At 38.9% G+C, this 16,317-nt stretch overlaps 1 protein-coding gene across 2 annotated transcripts in view; it reads right to left on the minus strand.

The window, feature by feature from the left end:
• Window positions 1-2,285: 2,285 nt before the first annotated feature.
• Window positions 2,286-16,317, minus strand: part of TFAP2A (transcription factor AP-2 alpha) — a 64,469-nt gene continuing 50,437 nt past the window's right edge. For both annotated transcript variants that reach the window (XM_050940108.1, XM_050940109.1), the window contains exons 2-7: window positions 15,508-15,942; window positions 12,414-12,465; window positions 9,937-10,168; window positions 8,405-8,523; window positions 6,141-6,282; window positions 2,286-4,210 (exon numbers count right to left, since the gene is read on the minus strand). In XM_050940108.1, coding sequence (XP_050796065.1) covers window positions 3,922-4,210; window positions 6,141-6,282; window positions 8,405-8,523; window positions 9,937-10,168; window positions 12,414-12,465; window positions 15,508-15,942 — 1,269 coding nt within the window. In that variant the 3' untranslated portion in view covers window positions 2,286-3,921. The remainder of the gene's footprint in view (window positions 4,211-6,140; window positions 6,283-8,404; window positions 8,524-9,936; window positions 10,169-12,413; window positions 12,466-15,507; window positions 15,943-16,317) is intronic.

Below are 16,317 nucleotides of genomic sequence, written 5' to 3' on the forward strand. Positions count from 1 at the left end.
CCCCTTTAAATGTAAGGATTTTGATAAATGAATATTCCTAGCAAGTGAATAAAATGTATTCAATTAACTAAAAACCTCGTGCACTTCTGAACTGAAGTGGAATCGACTGTAATTGATTTATTTGAAACCAGAGGTTAAGGACTGAATTAGCTAAGTACAACTGGGTATTTCAAGCCACTGACTTCTCAAATGTCAAATCCCTTCTATTTTAAATATTATTTCAGCTGCGGGGCATTGCTGTCCTGATGGCTGTTCCACCAGTTAAATCTCAAATTATATTAATATTCGATTTTTGTAGGTGGGGTAGATTATGATTTAAAGAGGAGGGTGCTAACTATTCATCTTGACGGAGCATTGTGTTACCTTTTTTTAATAGTATAAATTAGTATAGCACGGCAGGAATGGTCTAGAACTCCTTAACACTCAACCATTTATCCTAATTTCAACAAATTGGTAAAAAAGAAAAAAAAGTTGTTAGTATATAAAAGCATGACCTAGAATTTCACTGCTGAGCATTGATCACGTTAAAAATACATCCAAAGAATGCTAAAGTAATTAACATGTTTTAGTAACTGCATGTTGGTCACCAAGAGGCCAAACCGAAACAAGTATAATTTCCATTATCTCATGTAAACTCCTTCTTTAGAAATAATTAAGAGATTTAAGCAAGTTCACTTAATTTCTGTTTTCTGATGGGGGCAGGGGATAGTGAAGGATGAGGATACTGAAAATAGTCCACTGTAGTCTAAAATAACTAATTATATTTTAAAAACATTATTTATTATGACATTATAATGTTCTAGCACAAGAAGGCTTTATACATTGGCCAGTATAAAACGATTATATTGGGTGCAGGTTTCAAAAAGTAACAAGCATCTGTAAATCCAGATATGAATGAATGGTATTTAATAAGATTGTTTTCGTTTTAAAATGAGTATTTATGTGTTGCTGTAGAAAGAGCAGCAATGTATTGCTGTTTATGGATGCTATTGTGCCTGAGGTTAGGATCCCACACACAATCTGAGATGCAGCCAAGAAAAACAGCCCTGATAGACAATGCTTCACTTCACCTGCTACAATACTGTGCATTTCATTTATGTCAAGAATATGTACAGTTAGGGTTCATTCACCTCATTATTTTGTTACATCTACTTTCCAGTTAACCAGTCTCTCTTGGAAATAATAAATAACTGTTTTAAAAACAATTGCAGCTTTGCATTCAGATGATCTACTTTCATTTTGTATTAAAAAATATCCACCATTTTTACAAACTGGCTGGCTTTTGAAAATAGAATTTAGATTCCACCAACTCTCTTCTACTTGGCAAAATTGATTTTATACTGCCTTCCAGAAGTAGATTACCAAAGCAAAATGAAACATCTTGAGCTTTATCTAATGCTTTGCTTCATCAGCCCTACCAAACGTCAAACTATGTGAGCAAATGTTAATTCTTGTTGCAGATCCATTGTAAACACCTCACAGTTAACCTCCTCCTATTCTGTCTGAGGGAAAAAAACACACCAGAACATCAGCATCACTTAGAATGTAAAATCTCTTAAAAGGCATCTTCACATTATAAGCTATCTTAACAATCCTTCTTGTCACATAACATAATGCAAGAGATTCTGACTTTTCTGTTTGGGCTAGACAAAACAAGTTGAAAGCAAAAATTATCTCATTGATTTATTAAAACAGACCTACAATTTGTACCTTTTAACATTTAAAAAAAAAGTTTTTAGCAAATTTATCTTTTTAAATGAGCTCGGGGGAGGGAGGGGGAGAAGAAGGTTGAATTTTAAGGTTAGGATTTCAGCTCCCTGTAAACCTACATTGGCCATCTCAGCAGAGGTCCACTAGCGTGTTCCACTAACACATAAAACATTGTGATGAATTTGAAATAATTTGTCTTCCTCAAGACTTAACTACAGTCCAGAAATCTTTAGATGAGTTTACTTGCCAAAGACTATGGAGCAATTTTATTATTATTATTATTATTATTATTATTCAAATCTATGTGTTAATAGAACCACATTTCACAGCAATTAGTTTTCAGTATTTACTTGGTATTGATGAGCTAACATTTTAGTTTTATATATATATATATATATATATATATATATAATTTTGTGCAGTGTATATATATCATTAAACACAAACAAAAACCTAGAGGGTCAACATAAATAAAATAAAACTTTATTTTTTTAATAAAATTATGTTTTGGTTAAAGAAAAGATAGCGTGTCATTTCTTTACTAGTACAGACAAATTTTTATCCAAAAGAATACATTGTGTTTTATTGTGTCATTTGTCTGAATACAGACTCAGTGGAGTATCTAAATGATACCCTGCTCTGAACTCCAAGTTGAAAGTAAGTTTTTATTATACTTGAGGGAAACAATGGGTTCAGCTGCTTATTGCAAAGAGCAATTGTCAAGGGAGAGTTAAACTCAATTACTGTAACCATACTGAATAAAAAATACTGCCAAGAACAAAAATACGCCTGGGTAAAGACAGCCACTGAATAAAAAAATCGACATAAAGCGTATCAAATATTTATTTATCTGGGCAACAAAGGACTATGATACATTGACAGGCATGGAAACTACTGCCAGCACAACTCAATACAATACAACTATAACTGCTTCCAATATGGCCAGTGGAAATACAGGATACCAGGTGGTCCCAAATATTTGAAGTTCTTTGAGGGGGGGAAAAAAGGGCAAAGAAAAGAAAAAAACTAAACCTTGATCTAAAAGACAATATTAATTTATTGCTCTGATGATACTTTCAGGAGGACAGTGGGTGAAAATGAACTTTTTTTTTCCACAACACGCAATAGTTGTAAAACCACTAACGTTTAAAAATCTTGCCTGGATCCAACATCACTTTATTTTTTTTCTTTTTCAATGAGAAACTAAATGTAATACTAATTATATATAAAAATTCTATTTTCTTTTGTTTGTTTAGCTGCTTCACTGTCGCCTTTAACATGCTACAATAGGGTTAAAAAATGATGAATCCCAGAGAAAAACAAAACAAAACAAAAAAACCTCTGATTTCTAAATAAGTACCATGAACCACATGATGAACTAAGAAGGGAAGATTTAAAACCCACTAAACAAGAGGTAAACAAGATCACCAGATAAATAAAAAAAGGCTTAAAACAGACTCACCATATTTACAGTTCCCATTAAATTACACATAAATAAATATATACATACATAAACACTGATTCCCTTATATAATAACTGTGAATCGTGTCGCAATAGAAAGTTCAAGTTGGTCGCTTTACCTTGAACAGGAAAAAGTTCTACAACTGAAGACATGACATGGAATTGCGTGTGTTTTGTGTTCAAGTTTATTCACAATACTGATAAAATGTCATCAATCCTTTTTGCCTTTTGTTTTTCTTTAAGTTTATTTTTGTTTTGTTTTTTTAATATGGCTACAATCTTAACTGAAGTTTATGCAAGGGGAGTTGGTGATTCAGTCCGATGAAGCTCATAGATTTATATTTTAGTATTATTTATTAATTTGTTTTTATGTCTTTTTATATATTTTTAGAAAATGTTCCTTTTCTTTTTGTTTTGCTTTTTTGATTTTTTTCCTTTTTGTTTTTGTTTTTGTTTTAAAGTTCACAAATTCAGACAGAACTTTTTTCTTTGCTGGCTCCATCACCCATTTCTGTTCTCTCAGGCTCCAAACCGGGGTAAGGAGGTATGGGGAAGTAACTGGGAGCAAATGAAGTGCTGAAGGCTGGAAGGGAGGAAGGACAGCGTAGTCCTGCAGAGTTAGAGAACAGGATGGGCAGAAGGGCATTGATTTTGTTGCTGCAGCCTGGGGTGATTGGAGAGGGAGGGAGGGAGCTAGGAGGGGGATGGATGGATGGATGGATGGATGGATGCAGGAAGGGGGGAAATCCTCACTTTCGGTGCTTCTCCTCTTTGTCGCCGCTTTTGGTGCTGTTGTCTGTGTGGTTGTTGGGGTTGTTGCTGAGGTACATTTTGTCCATGGCCTTGAGCGCCTCGGTGAGATAGTTCTGCAGGGCGGTAACAGCGGCGCACACCGCAGGGCTGCCGAATCCATGAGAGATGAGGTTGAAGTGGGTCAGGCAGCTCTGGATGCCTGGCTCCAGGATAGGGTTGGGCCGAGAGTTCCCCAGGGGAGATCGGTCCTGAGCCAGCAGGTCGGTGAACTCTTTACAGATCTGTCTGCAGCACAAATGGAACAGGGAGAGAGAGAGAGATGAACCATTGTTGTTAGCAGCGAAGCAGTGCCGTCTTCCTGCTAGATTACACAAGCCTTCAGATCAAGGGGACTGCTCCCCCTGTACACACATAGCCTCTCTCTGAGTCACACACATAAACTCTGTCTCTCTCACACACATACATACATATACACACACATCTCTCACTCACGCTGGCACACAGACAAACAGGTCTCTCTTTCATCCCCTCCGCCACCTCTCCCACTCACAGATGCACACAAACATTTCTTTCTTTCACACACATACACACACGCTTCTCTCTTTCACAATATACATATACTTTTTTCACACACTGTTTCTCTCCCACACACACACGAAGAAATTTCTCTTTCACACTCATGCACACATTTCGCTGACACACACACACTCACTCAAACATGCACATTTCTTTCACTCACTCACACTCTCTCATGTATCCTTACTCTCTCATATAAAAGCTCTCTCACAAACACACCCAAAAGGCACCAAACATTTCAAATACACACATCACAAATCACTCTCCCACACACACATACACTAACACCACAGACATTTCAATCCTACACAGGTCATCACAATATTTCTATGTCCCTCCTCCAATGTTGTATTTTGGTACATTGTCAATATGCAGCTTAGAGTATTTCTGCAATACGGAACAGGATATATGGTGTGTAATATTGAGAGGGAGGCTCAGGTATTTATTTGCCTTGTGGATAGGGTGACCAGACAGGAAATGTGAAAAATCAGGACAGGAGGTGGGGGGTAATAGGAGCCTATAAAAGGAAAATGACCCAAAAATCGGGACTGTCCCTATAAAATCGGGACATCTGGTCACCCTACTTGTGGATGATCCTGTTTTTGGAATAGGAGAGATTTATTCTCTTCTCCACAAAGCTAGACAATGGCTGTGGCAGGAGGAAAGCCAAGGTTTACTGGGTAGACGCCAGAGAGGTGAAGTTAAAGATTTAAATTAGGCTCTCAAAAAAATTATTATTATATATAGTTTAAATGAGACTTTCTCCACAAAGGCCAAGGTGACACTGGCTGGGATCCAGAAACTTTCTTTCATGAGGTGGAAAGGACGGATAGGGGGCTATACAGACCTTGTGCAGAAGTTATATTTTATATTTCAGTCACTGCACAAATCGTTGAGAAAAATAATACCTTATAGCACAGATTAGAGGCGTTTTGAAACATTTTGTATTCTAAAACCTCTGTTAATGTCTTCCAGCCATAAACTGGCTCCCATCCTCTGCCTGTGCCCTCTGGCACTGTGCCCTTTAGTGACATCTCCATTGGTAATTAAGGGCTACTAAACAAGCCTTTTAATTTCCAGCAAACATATCAAAACAATCATTTTCTTTTCACACACCACCTGGAAGCCTAGACAGCCCCACCAATGATAAACTCCACTTGCATTTTAACTGCACACAGATTGTCATTTAAAATATATTTGTAATATCCCTATATTCACTAAGTAACAGATCTGCTTAGGAGAAAAAAAAAAAAGAACCATTGCAGATTTTAATGAATTGAAATCAGTTTAATGTGCCAGTTTTATTTTACTGTCAATAGAAAACCTTCCCCTATTGCCTAAATTGATAAAGGCCCAGCAAATGTTTTCCTTTAAGGAATTATTGTTTTTCTTTAAATAAACATCCATCCAAGATTTCACAACCTGCTTTCAAGAAAATCTGCATAAACTCACTTTAGAAAGTAAAGCTGGTTATATACTTTTTGCTATAATATATACTATGAATGCATATTCACAGTCTTACAATCTGCAAAATCATTAGCCAATTACTGCATGGCAAAAAACCAAACAAAAATACAAGCCCCCAAATCTGTGCTTTTCTTTACAACTCAGTAACACGACAGAAAGGTAAAAGTCTTACTTTGTAGCTAGAAGCATGTTTTTTCTTGTGACTTGCTCATTTGGATCGGAATGTTGTCGGTTGAGAAATTCAGCAACTGCTTTGGCAGGAAATTCTGTCTCACAGACGTACCCAAAATCTCTAGCTAGATGCACTGCTTCTCCTGAAAGGGGAGTGAGGAGAAACGCATATCGAATCAATATACACACACAGCACATAGGACAAAGTAGATTAGCAAAAGCTATGTAGTATTTCACTTAGACTGTCTCTTAAAACGTACTGCCTAGTGTGCAAATTACAGAAATCCTCATTTTATGAATTTTCTTTACTATAATTTGTCAAAACAAATACATATGTCCAAGAAAAGAGTTAGAAATGAAATTGTGTGTATGTATTTGTACGTTTAAATATCTCACTAAGTAGATATAGATACACAGAGTATAGATTTCATTTTTAACTATTTTCTTTGGAAATATATATTTGCCTTGACATTACATATATGTTCTTTTACAATATAAAATGATTAGTATTGATCATAATTACTCCTAGAGCTCTTCTAAATAGAATGCATTAAACAGCTAAGTGTTTAAAATTTAACTTGATCGCATATAATTATCTGTTCCCCCCAAACGATTAAGCATGAGAATTTTAGGGTCATTCCACTGAGTCTGTCTGTTTTGTTGATTTTCAAATCTTTGGTTTTAATTTCCTGAACCAGTTGTTTTTTACTGCAGGGCTTCCTGCCATTAGCTCCAGCTCCAGAAGAACGCATGCGCCAATTAGAGCTTCAAAGCCTCAGTCCAGTGAGCTTGTTTCCATAAAATGGAGCGGATCATAAACAATAACAGTACTCTAGAAACTGCCTCATCGCCACGGGACTCAAAGCCCAAACTATTTTTATATTATCATCCAAAAAAATTATCCACTATTACCAGTTTATCTGAAAAATCAACCCATAGTTCTTATTTTTTTAAAATAATTCCTTAAAGCCCTTGTATGTGGAGACCACATAGAACAACAGATGACTGTAAAATACTCTCCATCTTCATTAACATCACAAATAATATTAGCATCCACCAAACCTAGACTTTTTGCAAGTTCTCCCATTGTTTATTTTTCTCAAACTAGAGTGCTGGTGCAATTGTAAAGCCATTTTAGATTAGAAAGACTTACACAGCAATAAAAATATAATGAATTTAATAACCAAAGTGATAATATTGTATTAAAAATCAAGTCTGGCAATTTTATATGTTTTTACTTCATCTCTTATGATAAAAAGCAAAAAAATAAAGCTATAAAATCCCTCCTACACAACCAAACTTAAGCTAACTTAAGCATCCTTAAAAGCACTTTACAGACTCAATCAAAATCAGTGTAAAGGAATGTCAAAAACAAAACTGGAGAGGAGGAAAGATATTTTAGACTGACCCAGATTTATTTTTTGTAAGCAGCTGTGACAGAGTAACCTTTTTTAACCAAATGATTGCACCTCTTTCAGCTTTCTAGATTAGAAATATTAAAGCACATGAAGTCTGAAGGCTTAAAGAAGTTGCACCTTTTCATCTAAGAGTAAAACAGTGAAACATGGCATAATAAAACAAGCATATGTTCTGAAAATGAGAACCAAAAGAAAAAAAGAAATGTGGGTAGGGGAAGAGTATAACTTCGAGGTTTTCAGGACACTGTTAAATCATGACTTAGGTCAAGGATTCCCAAATTAATTCAGGAAGCAATGGTCTCGCATTTCTCAAATGCAGATGTCAGAATAACAAATGATTTACTGGTATGTTGTTTATGGGAGGGAGAGACTTAACTTTGAGTAGCTGCAGTTCTTGAAATTTAAAAATGCTTAGCCCTCAGTAGTAGACAGAGGACAGAATGAGGGGACTGAACCCCTTAGCTGAGTCCTGTATCTTTCACTAACGTAAGTAATACTTATGGGCCTGATGCTGAAGTCCTTATTCAGAGAGGAAATTCTTATAAGCCCATACTTGCTCCCACTGAAGTCAATTCACTACAGTGGGATAATTCACCTGAATAAGAATGCAAATAGCACCCTGTGTGTGTGTGTGTATATATATATATGGCAATGCAAAGTATGCAAGAGATATTTAAGAACATTTCAGGTTAACATAAAAGACACAGTTACAAAATTAACATTTTCCTCAAGCATGAAGACTAGACAAAATAACTTTGTTCAAACAAGGAACACAGGCCTGAAAAAAAAATGGGGATTTACCTTATTAGGCAAAAAATGAGCCCTTTGCAATCTTTGAGTCACTTACCCTCCACTAGTGATGTGAGCAGGGTGACATTAGCAGCTTTACGTCTCCCGGCTGGCAGGTTTAATCCTATTTTGTCCAGTTTTTCTCTCAAAGATCGCCCTCCATTTTTAGACTTTGCCCTGTTTCACACATAAAAACCACTAAGAACATGACTAATCTGCACCAGGTCATAATTCAATTCGGTAAAAAACCTCCCAAAATGTATTAGAAAATAATTTTAATAAAGGGACATTTAGGAAAGTTTTATGTCGGAAAAAGCTAAGAAGGAAAAACAGGCAATTAAAGCAAAGCTGAATACAAAATTAACTGAAAAGGATATATTTTGTTTGTGGTTATATTTGAATGTTGAGTGGTTTTGAAATGTTTTCTAACCTACCAAATCAATCCATATACTAACACAGGGGTACTACAAGATCTGTTTGGCCAAAGCCATAATCATTTTAGAGCTCTTGACACATTACTACCCCTAATGGGAACTTTGCTAAAGTAGATTTATTTGCAATATAAATCTTTTGCTTTGAGCAGGGGGTTGGACTAGATGACCTCCTGAGGTCCCTTCTAACCCTGATATTCTATGATTCTATGAATATCTAATGCATTATTTAGCAGACTAATCTAAAAGGTCAAAAACTTATGTTACCATTACAGAACTTCACTGCATTCAGCAAACAGATTAAGTTCTAAATACCTATCTACTATTTTCAACAGAGACAAGTTAAGATACATTGTTTAAATGAAGCATCCTATTAATTAATTCTGGATTTTATTCCCTACCCAAGTGATCTTTAATTGTATGGATTAGATTATAACCCCTAGGTAACTAAGAAAGAAATCACCAATGAATGGTTGTATCATTTGACTATAGAACCCAAACTTTTTTTAAAAATTACTATACCAAAGTTCTCATGGGGGTGGGGGGAAGGAAAGACTGGGGGAGATGAGGGTATCTCCTGCATCCTTTGTGTATTACAACACACACACAAACGATTACCACTGGGGATCCTAGCATCACTTCAAAACCAAATATTCCCCATAGCAAGTAGCAGCCTTATATAGAAAGGGTTTGGTTGTGGTGACATCATTATGTGGTGTTGCATCTGTTTGCAAGAGGCCTTGCGTTTCATTAGTGCAGCTGTAGATTGGACTGTGTTGCTATGGTTGCAGTGACCTCATGTGATGATGCTGCTGAGCGGTGGCCTCTCCTGGTGGTGTTGCAGTTGTTGTCAGTGGCCTGGTGTGCGATGGGGGGCTGACTTGGCTGCAGTAATGGCAGTGGCGTGTAGTGGCATGCGGTATGGGACTCCCGGTCTGTGCTGGCGGGGGAGGCCCCTGGCTGCAGCCAGGCTGGGATGCTGCAAGGGCCCTGGCGCTGTTGCACACGTGCTGTGCTGGGTCACCGGTTCGGAGCCGCCAAGCTGCGGGGGCTGAGCGCGGAGAGCGCGCGCGTTACAGCGAGCAGAGGCCCCCCAGGCCGTGCGGGGGGTCTCCACCCCCCTCCTCGCCCCGCCCCTTCGCCTCCCTCCTCCCCTCACCTCCGGAGCACCCCGCCCAGCAGGGACGCGTTGAGGCACTCGGGCGGGGAGAGGCGTCGCTGCACTTCCGCCACCGTGACCTTGTACTTGGAGGTGGAGCTGAGCAGGGAGAGGCGGCCCGGCACGGAGCAGAAGACCTCGTTGGGGTTCACCACCCCGCCGAAGAGCGCGTCCTTGTTGATGGGGATGGCGGAGACGGCGTTGCTGTTAGACTTGGAGAGGGACACGGGGCCTGCGGGGGGGAAGCGCGGCGTTAGGGCCCCGCAGCGGCAGCGGCAGCTCCGAGCCACGTGCGAGCTGGGACCCGGGCGCCGCGGGCAGAGGAGCTCGGGAGGGGCCGCGCTAGGTCCTGTGGGAGCGGGGGTGGCAGCGCTGGGGTGGGGAGGGGGCGGCAGGCGGAGGGGACGAGGGGGCTGGCGCTGTTTCGGACTCCGGCCAGCAGCTGCAGTCAGTGCAGGCTCCGCGGCCGGGCTCTCCTTACGGAGAAGAGCCCGGTCCAGGTTCCTAAAGCAGCTGTGAAGCTGCCTCTCCCCCTCTGGGGCCTGGGCGGTGACCCACTGATCAGTGCCCGGGGGACAGGGAGATGCTTTAGCCAAACCCAATTCCCAAGGTTTCCCCTTGCCCTTAAATGCAACTAATAAGGAATAAATGGACTCGCCCAAAGACTTCAGGACTAGTCAATTGTATGTTTGGTATCTGGAAGCCCACGTGCCCCGCACCCCCTTCGGTAAAAATACCATTTATAAAATCTAGAGCCAGTCTAATAATCAAGGTGCACATGCGCATTTTCCTGAAATAAGCTAGGCCTTAGAAGCAAGTTGGTATGAGCCAGCCGCACAAGCATGTTTTTAATAGGACGGCCTCTTTAAAAGCGGTGGGGATATTTTAGAACTGGGGAGAGGGCAATTCACAGGAGGTTTCAAAAAGCAGCCAGCTGCATATTAACATAATACAAAATACTAGGCTGATACATGTATTTCGGTACTCAAAACTGCAAAAGAGAGTGAGAACGTGTGCCTTAACTTGTGCCCCCGTTTTCAATTTGTAACACAAAACAGTAATATATTTTGATGCGCCTGTGCAGTGTTCACCAGTAAAAGAAACATTGAAGAGCGAATTACAGCACCTTCCATGTGACTGAATACATCTGCCCAGAAACCTTGGGTGTTTAACTACATATCTACTGAAAATAAAAATCATCCCATAGTCCTCCCCCCACAACGCAGCCAGGTTCAGGCCATTGTTGGAATAAATTCAGGGGCACCAAAAAACGTACTGAGCCCTTACATTAGCCAGCATCAGTAAACACAACTGAAACGTGTCCAGATTATTTTGCATGGAATGTAGGTTGCATTCAAGTTCCACACGGGTACATTATAAATGTTTACTCTTTTTCTCTTTTGTCATGTGTGCTGCTTTCCCCCCTACATATTTAGTGGGGATAGTCCAAACCTATGGGGGGGCTCTAGGTTTTGGATAGATCACTTGTGACATTAATAGCTCTGGGGAGGCTAATAGAGACAATAGGAGTTAAACGAACTCTTGAGATTACTAATAAAAGAGCCAATTATCATGTCGACTTGGAAAGAGCATCTCTTAAGATTTATCCCTTGCACATCTAATTTGACATGACAAAGGCTTCACAAACAGAAAAATGAAACTTTAAACTAGCTTACTGTATACTGGTTAAAATAAGAAAGGAGAACTGCTTTATATAGCATCATCCTTTGGTGGTGCATAGAATACCCAAATGTTACCTTGCCAACGAAATACAAGCATGCTATTGCTCAGAGCGAATAATAGCTAAGCATTCAACCCAATAAGTTTTACTCTAACAGCTCACTAAACAGAATCCAAATGCAAACCAATCACTTTCCACCTTTTCATCAAGAACCAAAAACTACCTGGAACAATATTTTCATAATCCTTGGGGTCATTTGAAGGAAGATGGGAAACCAGATTTTAATGAAAGCACGAGATATCTTTTACACAATTAGGAACCATTTTCACAACCACTCCTAAAGAACCACGTCTAAACCACCTTCAAGTGATCAGACTAAAGAACTAAACACCTTTCCTACAAAGCCATCTACCATTTTTACTTATCATCCTCATTTTTAAAAAATGGAAAACATTTCTTACCATTTCAGAACCCCCAAATTCTCAACATCGATAAATAATGCCACTCAGCTGGATTGATCGGTCTAATTATAAAAGCGAAATGCATTATAATGAACTAAAACACTGGATCTGAGGTAATATTGCAACATTTTCTTGAAAACTGCAAACACTACTACTAAATGAAGGCTGCTTTCAACACTGATGATCTATTTTATTTTCCATTCACAACCCTTTAGTAAATTATATTTATAAGAGCGAGAAAGAGAGGGGCGTGGGGGGGAGAGCTTAGCAAGTTCTCTCTTCAGTAGTACCCAGCTTGTGAGGACATGCTTGGAATGCTAAAGGAAGTGGCTTACCTTTCTTAATTACAGTTTGATCTGGGATGTTAATACCCGGGTCTTCTACATGCTGCAACAAAAGAAATACATAGGGATGTAAATGTATAATCATAACAAAGGGAAACGAATGTCAGGAAGGTTGTGTGTGTGTGATCAGTTATTTTTTCTCTTCCCTAAAATTTATATGTAAACATCTGATCTCTGTTTATTGGGATTTGGACATTTCTAAATTAAAGAAAGCTTAGATTCCTCCCCCTCTTTTCTCTCCTTCGAAATAAAAACACCAGGAGTTGCCACAAAGTGCAGTTGTGACCCTGAAATCCAAGACACCGTTTAGTTTTGTACCTCAACTCTTTTTTAAAAAATCCCTATTATAACAGCAATCAAGTACGCGAAGTCTTGCTCCTGTGCCTACTGCAGCGAGGGCAGAGGAAAACACAATGAAAGCTAGCGGGAGAAATACGGGGGGGAACTCTGGAAATCATTTGGAAACATTTTAAGGGAGGGGGTGCGAGAAAGAGGCAAAGCATTTGCACACGTTCACTGTGGAAAACAGGCTCGGGGGGGGGGGGGGGAATCATTGTTTGAAACGAAGATCAGAAAAGTGCTATGAAAACAGAATAAAGTGCCGATGCTTTACTATTGTCCACTAGCAGGTTTTGTTGTTTCTTTTACAGACGGATTTTATGTGCCGGAGTCAAAACGTGATTAGAAAGTAAAATGAAATCATGTTTTCTAATTCAAAAACTGACAGGCAATATAATGTCTGGCTGTGTTTACAAATTAACACCAGTGCTGCTGAGATAGAAGATTTCGCAATCGTTACAAAACACAGGCATTACCATTTAAAAAACTATTACTTCCTTCTCTAGTCTTTGTCCAACAATAATACTGATTCTAACATTTTCCATTCTGTCTTGGATTTATGCTCCTGTTAATTGTGCCTGATCTCAATGATTCCGGGTGGATGGTACTAAGTTGCTTTATTACAGGTTTTATTATACTCAATGCTCTCATTTGTAACTTGCCTAAAGTGCTTCTGGATTTAAGTATAATTAAATTGAGAAATGTTCAGAAATGACTACTGCTGCAGTTCTTGTGTTTTAACTATATGGGGAAATATGATCCCTTTATGCATGCACCCTAAACCCATAAAGTAAATGTAGTGTGGCATAATACTTTTATTTGTGTTATTTCTACACATATTCCATACAGCAAGGACTATTAAATTTAAAATCCCACAGAGATATTTATGATTAAATAATTTGCACCATCTACTGGATTTTCTTAAATATTTAGCCGTGATTTTTTATTAAAGGTTAACAGTTGCAGCAACGGGAAAATTCAGAATGATCTTTTTCCTGACCCAAATTCCTTTAAAAGAACGTTTGGTTTTGCCTAACTGAATAATACTCTCAGAAGATACATTCTCTTATTTATTTTATTTGGTTTTATTTGCTCATGCATCCTGCTGTTTCAGTTTTACAGAGAAAAAAATGACTGGACTAGTTTAAGGTTTTACACCAGATGGCATTTGGCTTTCACGAAGTATAGCAGTGATAAGAATTCGTAGGTGCTTGAAAGATTCATAAAATGATATGCACTTAAAATATCTGTAAAAAGGGGTCTCCAAGACAGTGCACTTTAACAAAGTACTGTTGCAGGAGGGGAGGATTCAGATAAATATTTTAGGTCATGCTTCTACAGTAACTATGACCTGGCAGTCAACAAATTAGTTTCTTCTAAATATTGCCTTCATGACGTTTTATTTCAAGTTAAAAGAATTGATCTGTTTTCAACGGATCCCAATTGCTTACTAAATCCTCCACTTTGGGAAATGTATGCGTTTATTGCAAAACTGCTAAACATAAGCAGCAATTTTCTGTGGTTAATTTAGCCAGAAGAGAGCTGTAATAAATTCACTATTTCCCCAAGTATAATTTACAAAAGCTTTCAAAATGACCAAAAATAGGTAAGTCCATCTGAATATTAACCTTGCAACATGAAACTGTACTCATTAAACTGTCAACGGATATATTGTTGTAATATTTGATCCTATAATTTGGGATGGCATTTTAGCAAAAATCACATCCAGATACCACCATCCTCCTCCTCCTTCCCCTATAACTGAAGCGGCTTTAGCCTCTTAGTGGGAGCTCCATGAACTTTAATAAATTTATTGGCAAGTTCTGTCTTTTTTTTCAGGGAGAAAACCAGAAATATGAACTTTGATCACAAACAAATTCTTTAAATCACGTTGTACCAGAGTGAACAATAGCCATCTTGCGCTGGAAATAGCCAATGTGCTAATGTCATGCTTAATTAGAAATCATTTTAAACTGTATTTATTGATAACAGAATTAGACCAAAAATAATGTATTATCCAATAGTCTCTAAATATTTAATTTAATATAGGGTGTAGGAGGTCTGGATAGAATTTGATAACCTATTGCTAATGATTTATGAGGTCATCCGTTAGCACTCCAGCTAAAAGAAGAAGGCAGCATTTTAATATACCTCCTCTCTGATTTGTCACATAATTCCTTTAGAGTAGAGAATCTGGTTGTATCCTTTTACAACTTTAGACGTCATTGTACCATATGCCAACTCCGTAATCACTTAGAACTGATTTTTCTTCTTAGGCCACTTTCTTCCACTTTATTTTTTTATCTTTGGCTGGGAGGGCATTTAATGAGCTCTTGCATTTCAGGCTAATGTTTTTTCCCCCCAAGGCACCGAGCAATCCCAAATGCAAGGCCCAATGGCGGGATTAAATATTCCTCCTATGGTAACAGTTTATTGTCTTTGAAAATGAAAGATATTGCTAATGATGACAGTAATTTGATTTATCTCTATTTTAGTGGACACTGTTAAGGCAGAGGAGGAGTGGGTATAGCTGCAGGAGCCTATTGTTCTGGGAGGGGGGAGGGGGGCTTGGCATTTTTGGTATTGCTGTTGTTTAGGTTGAATTCTTTCCGTGTGACAAAAGCTTTTCCACTCTTTGCACACTGCCTTAGGTAGGCAACTATAATTTCTGCTGAGAAAAGGCACACGCTATGACCTGCACTTGTATTTGTGGGTGAATAACATAGACCGTATGCATCCTCCTTACCGGTACATCTTCTATAGCATGAGGTATCGAATGGATAGGAATGTCTCCTAGTCCTGAGCTGAGCCCATGGGGTCCATGCAGTAGATCCTCATGCCGCCGGTAATCCCTACGAGGGTCCAGGCCGGATAGCTGGTGGGGTAACCCTCGGTGTGTGTGTAAGAGCCCGGCCTCCTGGCTTTGTCTCTGTCCTGGCCATCCTGGATGCTGGGGTTGAGGCTGGGCATGGAGGGGATTCAGGCTATAGGGGTCATTAACGTGGGAATAAGGATCTTGAGACTGGGGGTAAATGGGCTGATAAGGAGGAGGGAAATATGGGGGCTGAAAGTCAGCGTTGGGGGTGTGGGAGAGTGGAGGGGCGCTGGTGTAGGGAGATTGACCTACAGACCCCAACTGGGGTAACCGGGCTGTCCCATTGCTGGTGCCATCGTGACGATCCTGAGGGGAAATAAGAGAAGAGAAGAAAAGAAAAGATAAAATCAAACTGTTTACAGTAAAATTGGCTTGTAAATTTCACCCATCCAATGATCCTGCAAGATTTGCAATTCATTTGTTGCCCAGCGGAGAAAAGCAGACCTGGAGATTTTCCTGTCTGTGACTTTTCTCTTTACATTGTGGCAACAAAACTAGAAAGAAATCTTTAAAAAAAGCAGTCCATCCCAGTGGAAATGCAGTATTTATTTACAATAGATACTGCCCAGAATTCCTATTCTTACATTGGAACATGAAACTTAAATTTTAAAAGATTTTTTTTTAAATGGGCATTGTTCTTAAAAAAAAAATCAACCTCACCACTACCAAAATGTATTTTGC

Source organism: Gopherus flavomarginatus, chromosome 2, assembly GCF_025201925.1.
Source record: "Gopherus flavomarginatus isolate rGopFla2 chromosome 2, rGopFla2.mat.asm, whole genome shotgun sequence".
Classification (NCBI taxonomy): domain Eukaryota; kingdom Metazoa; phylum Chordata; order Testudines; family Testudinidae; genus Gopherus; species Gopherus flavomarginatus.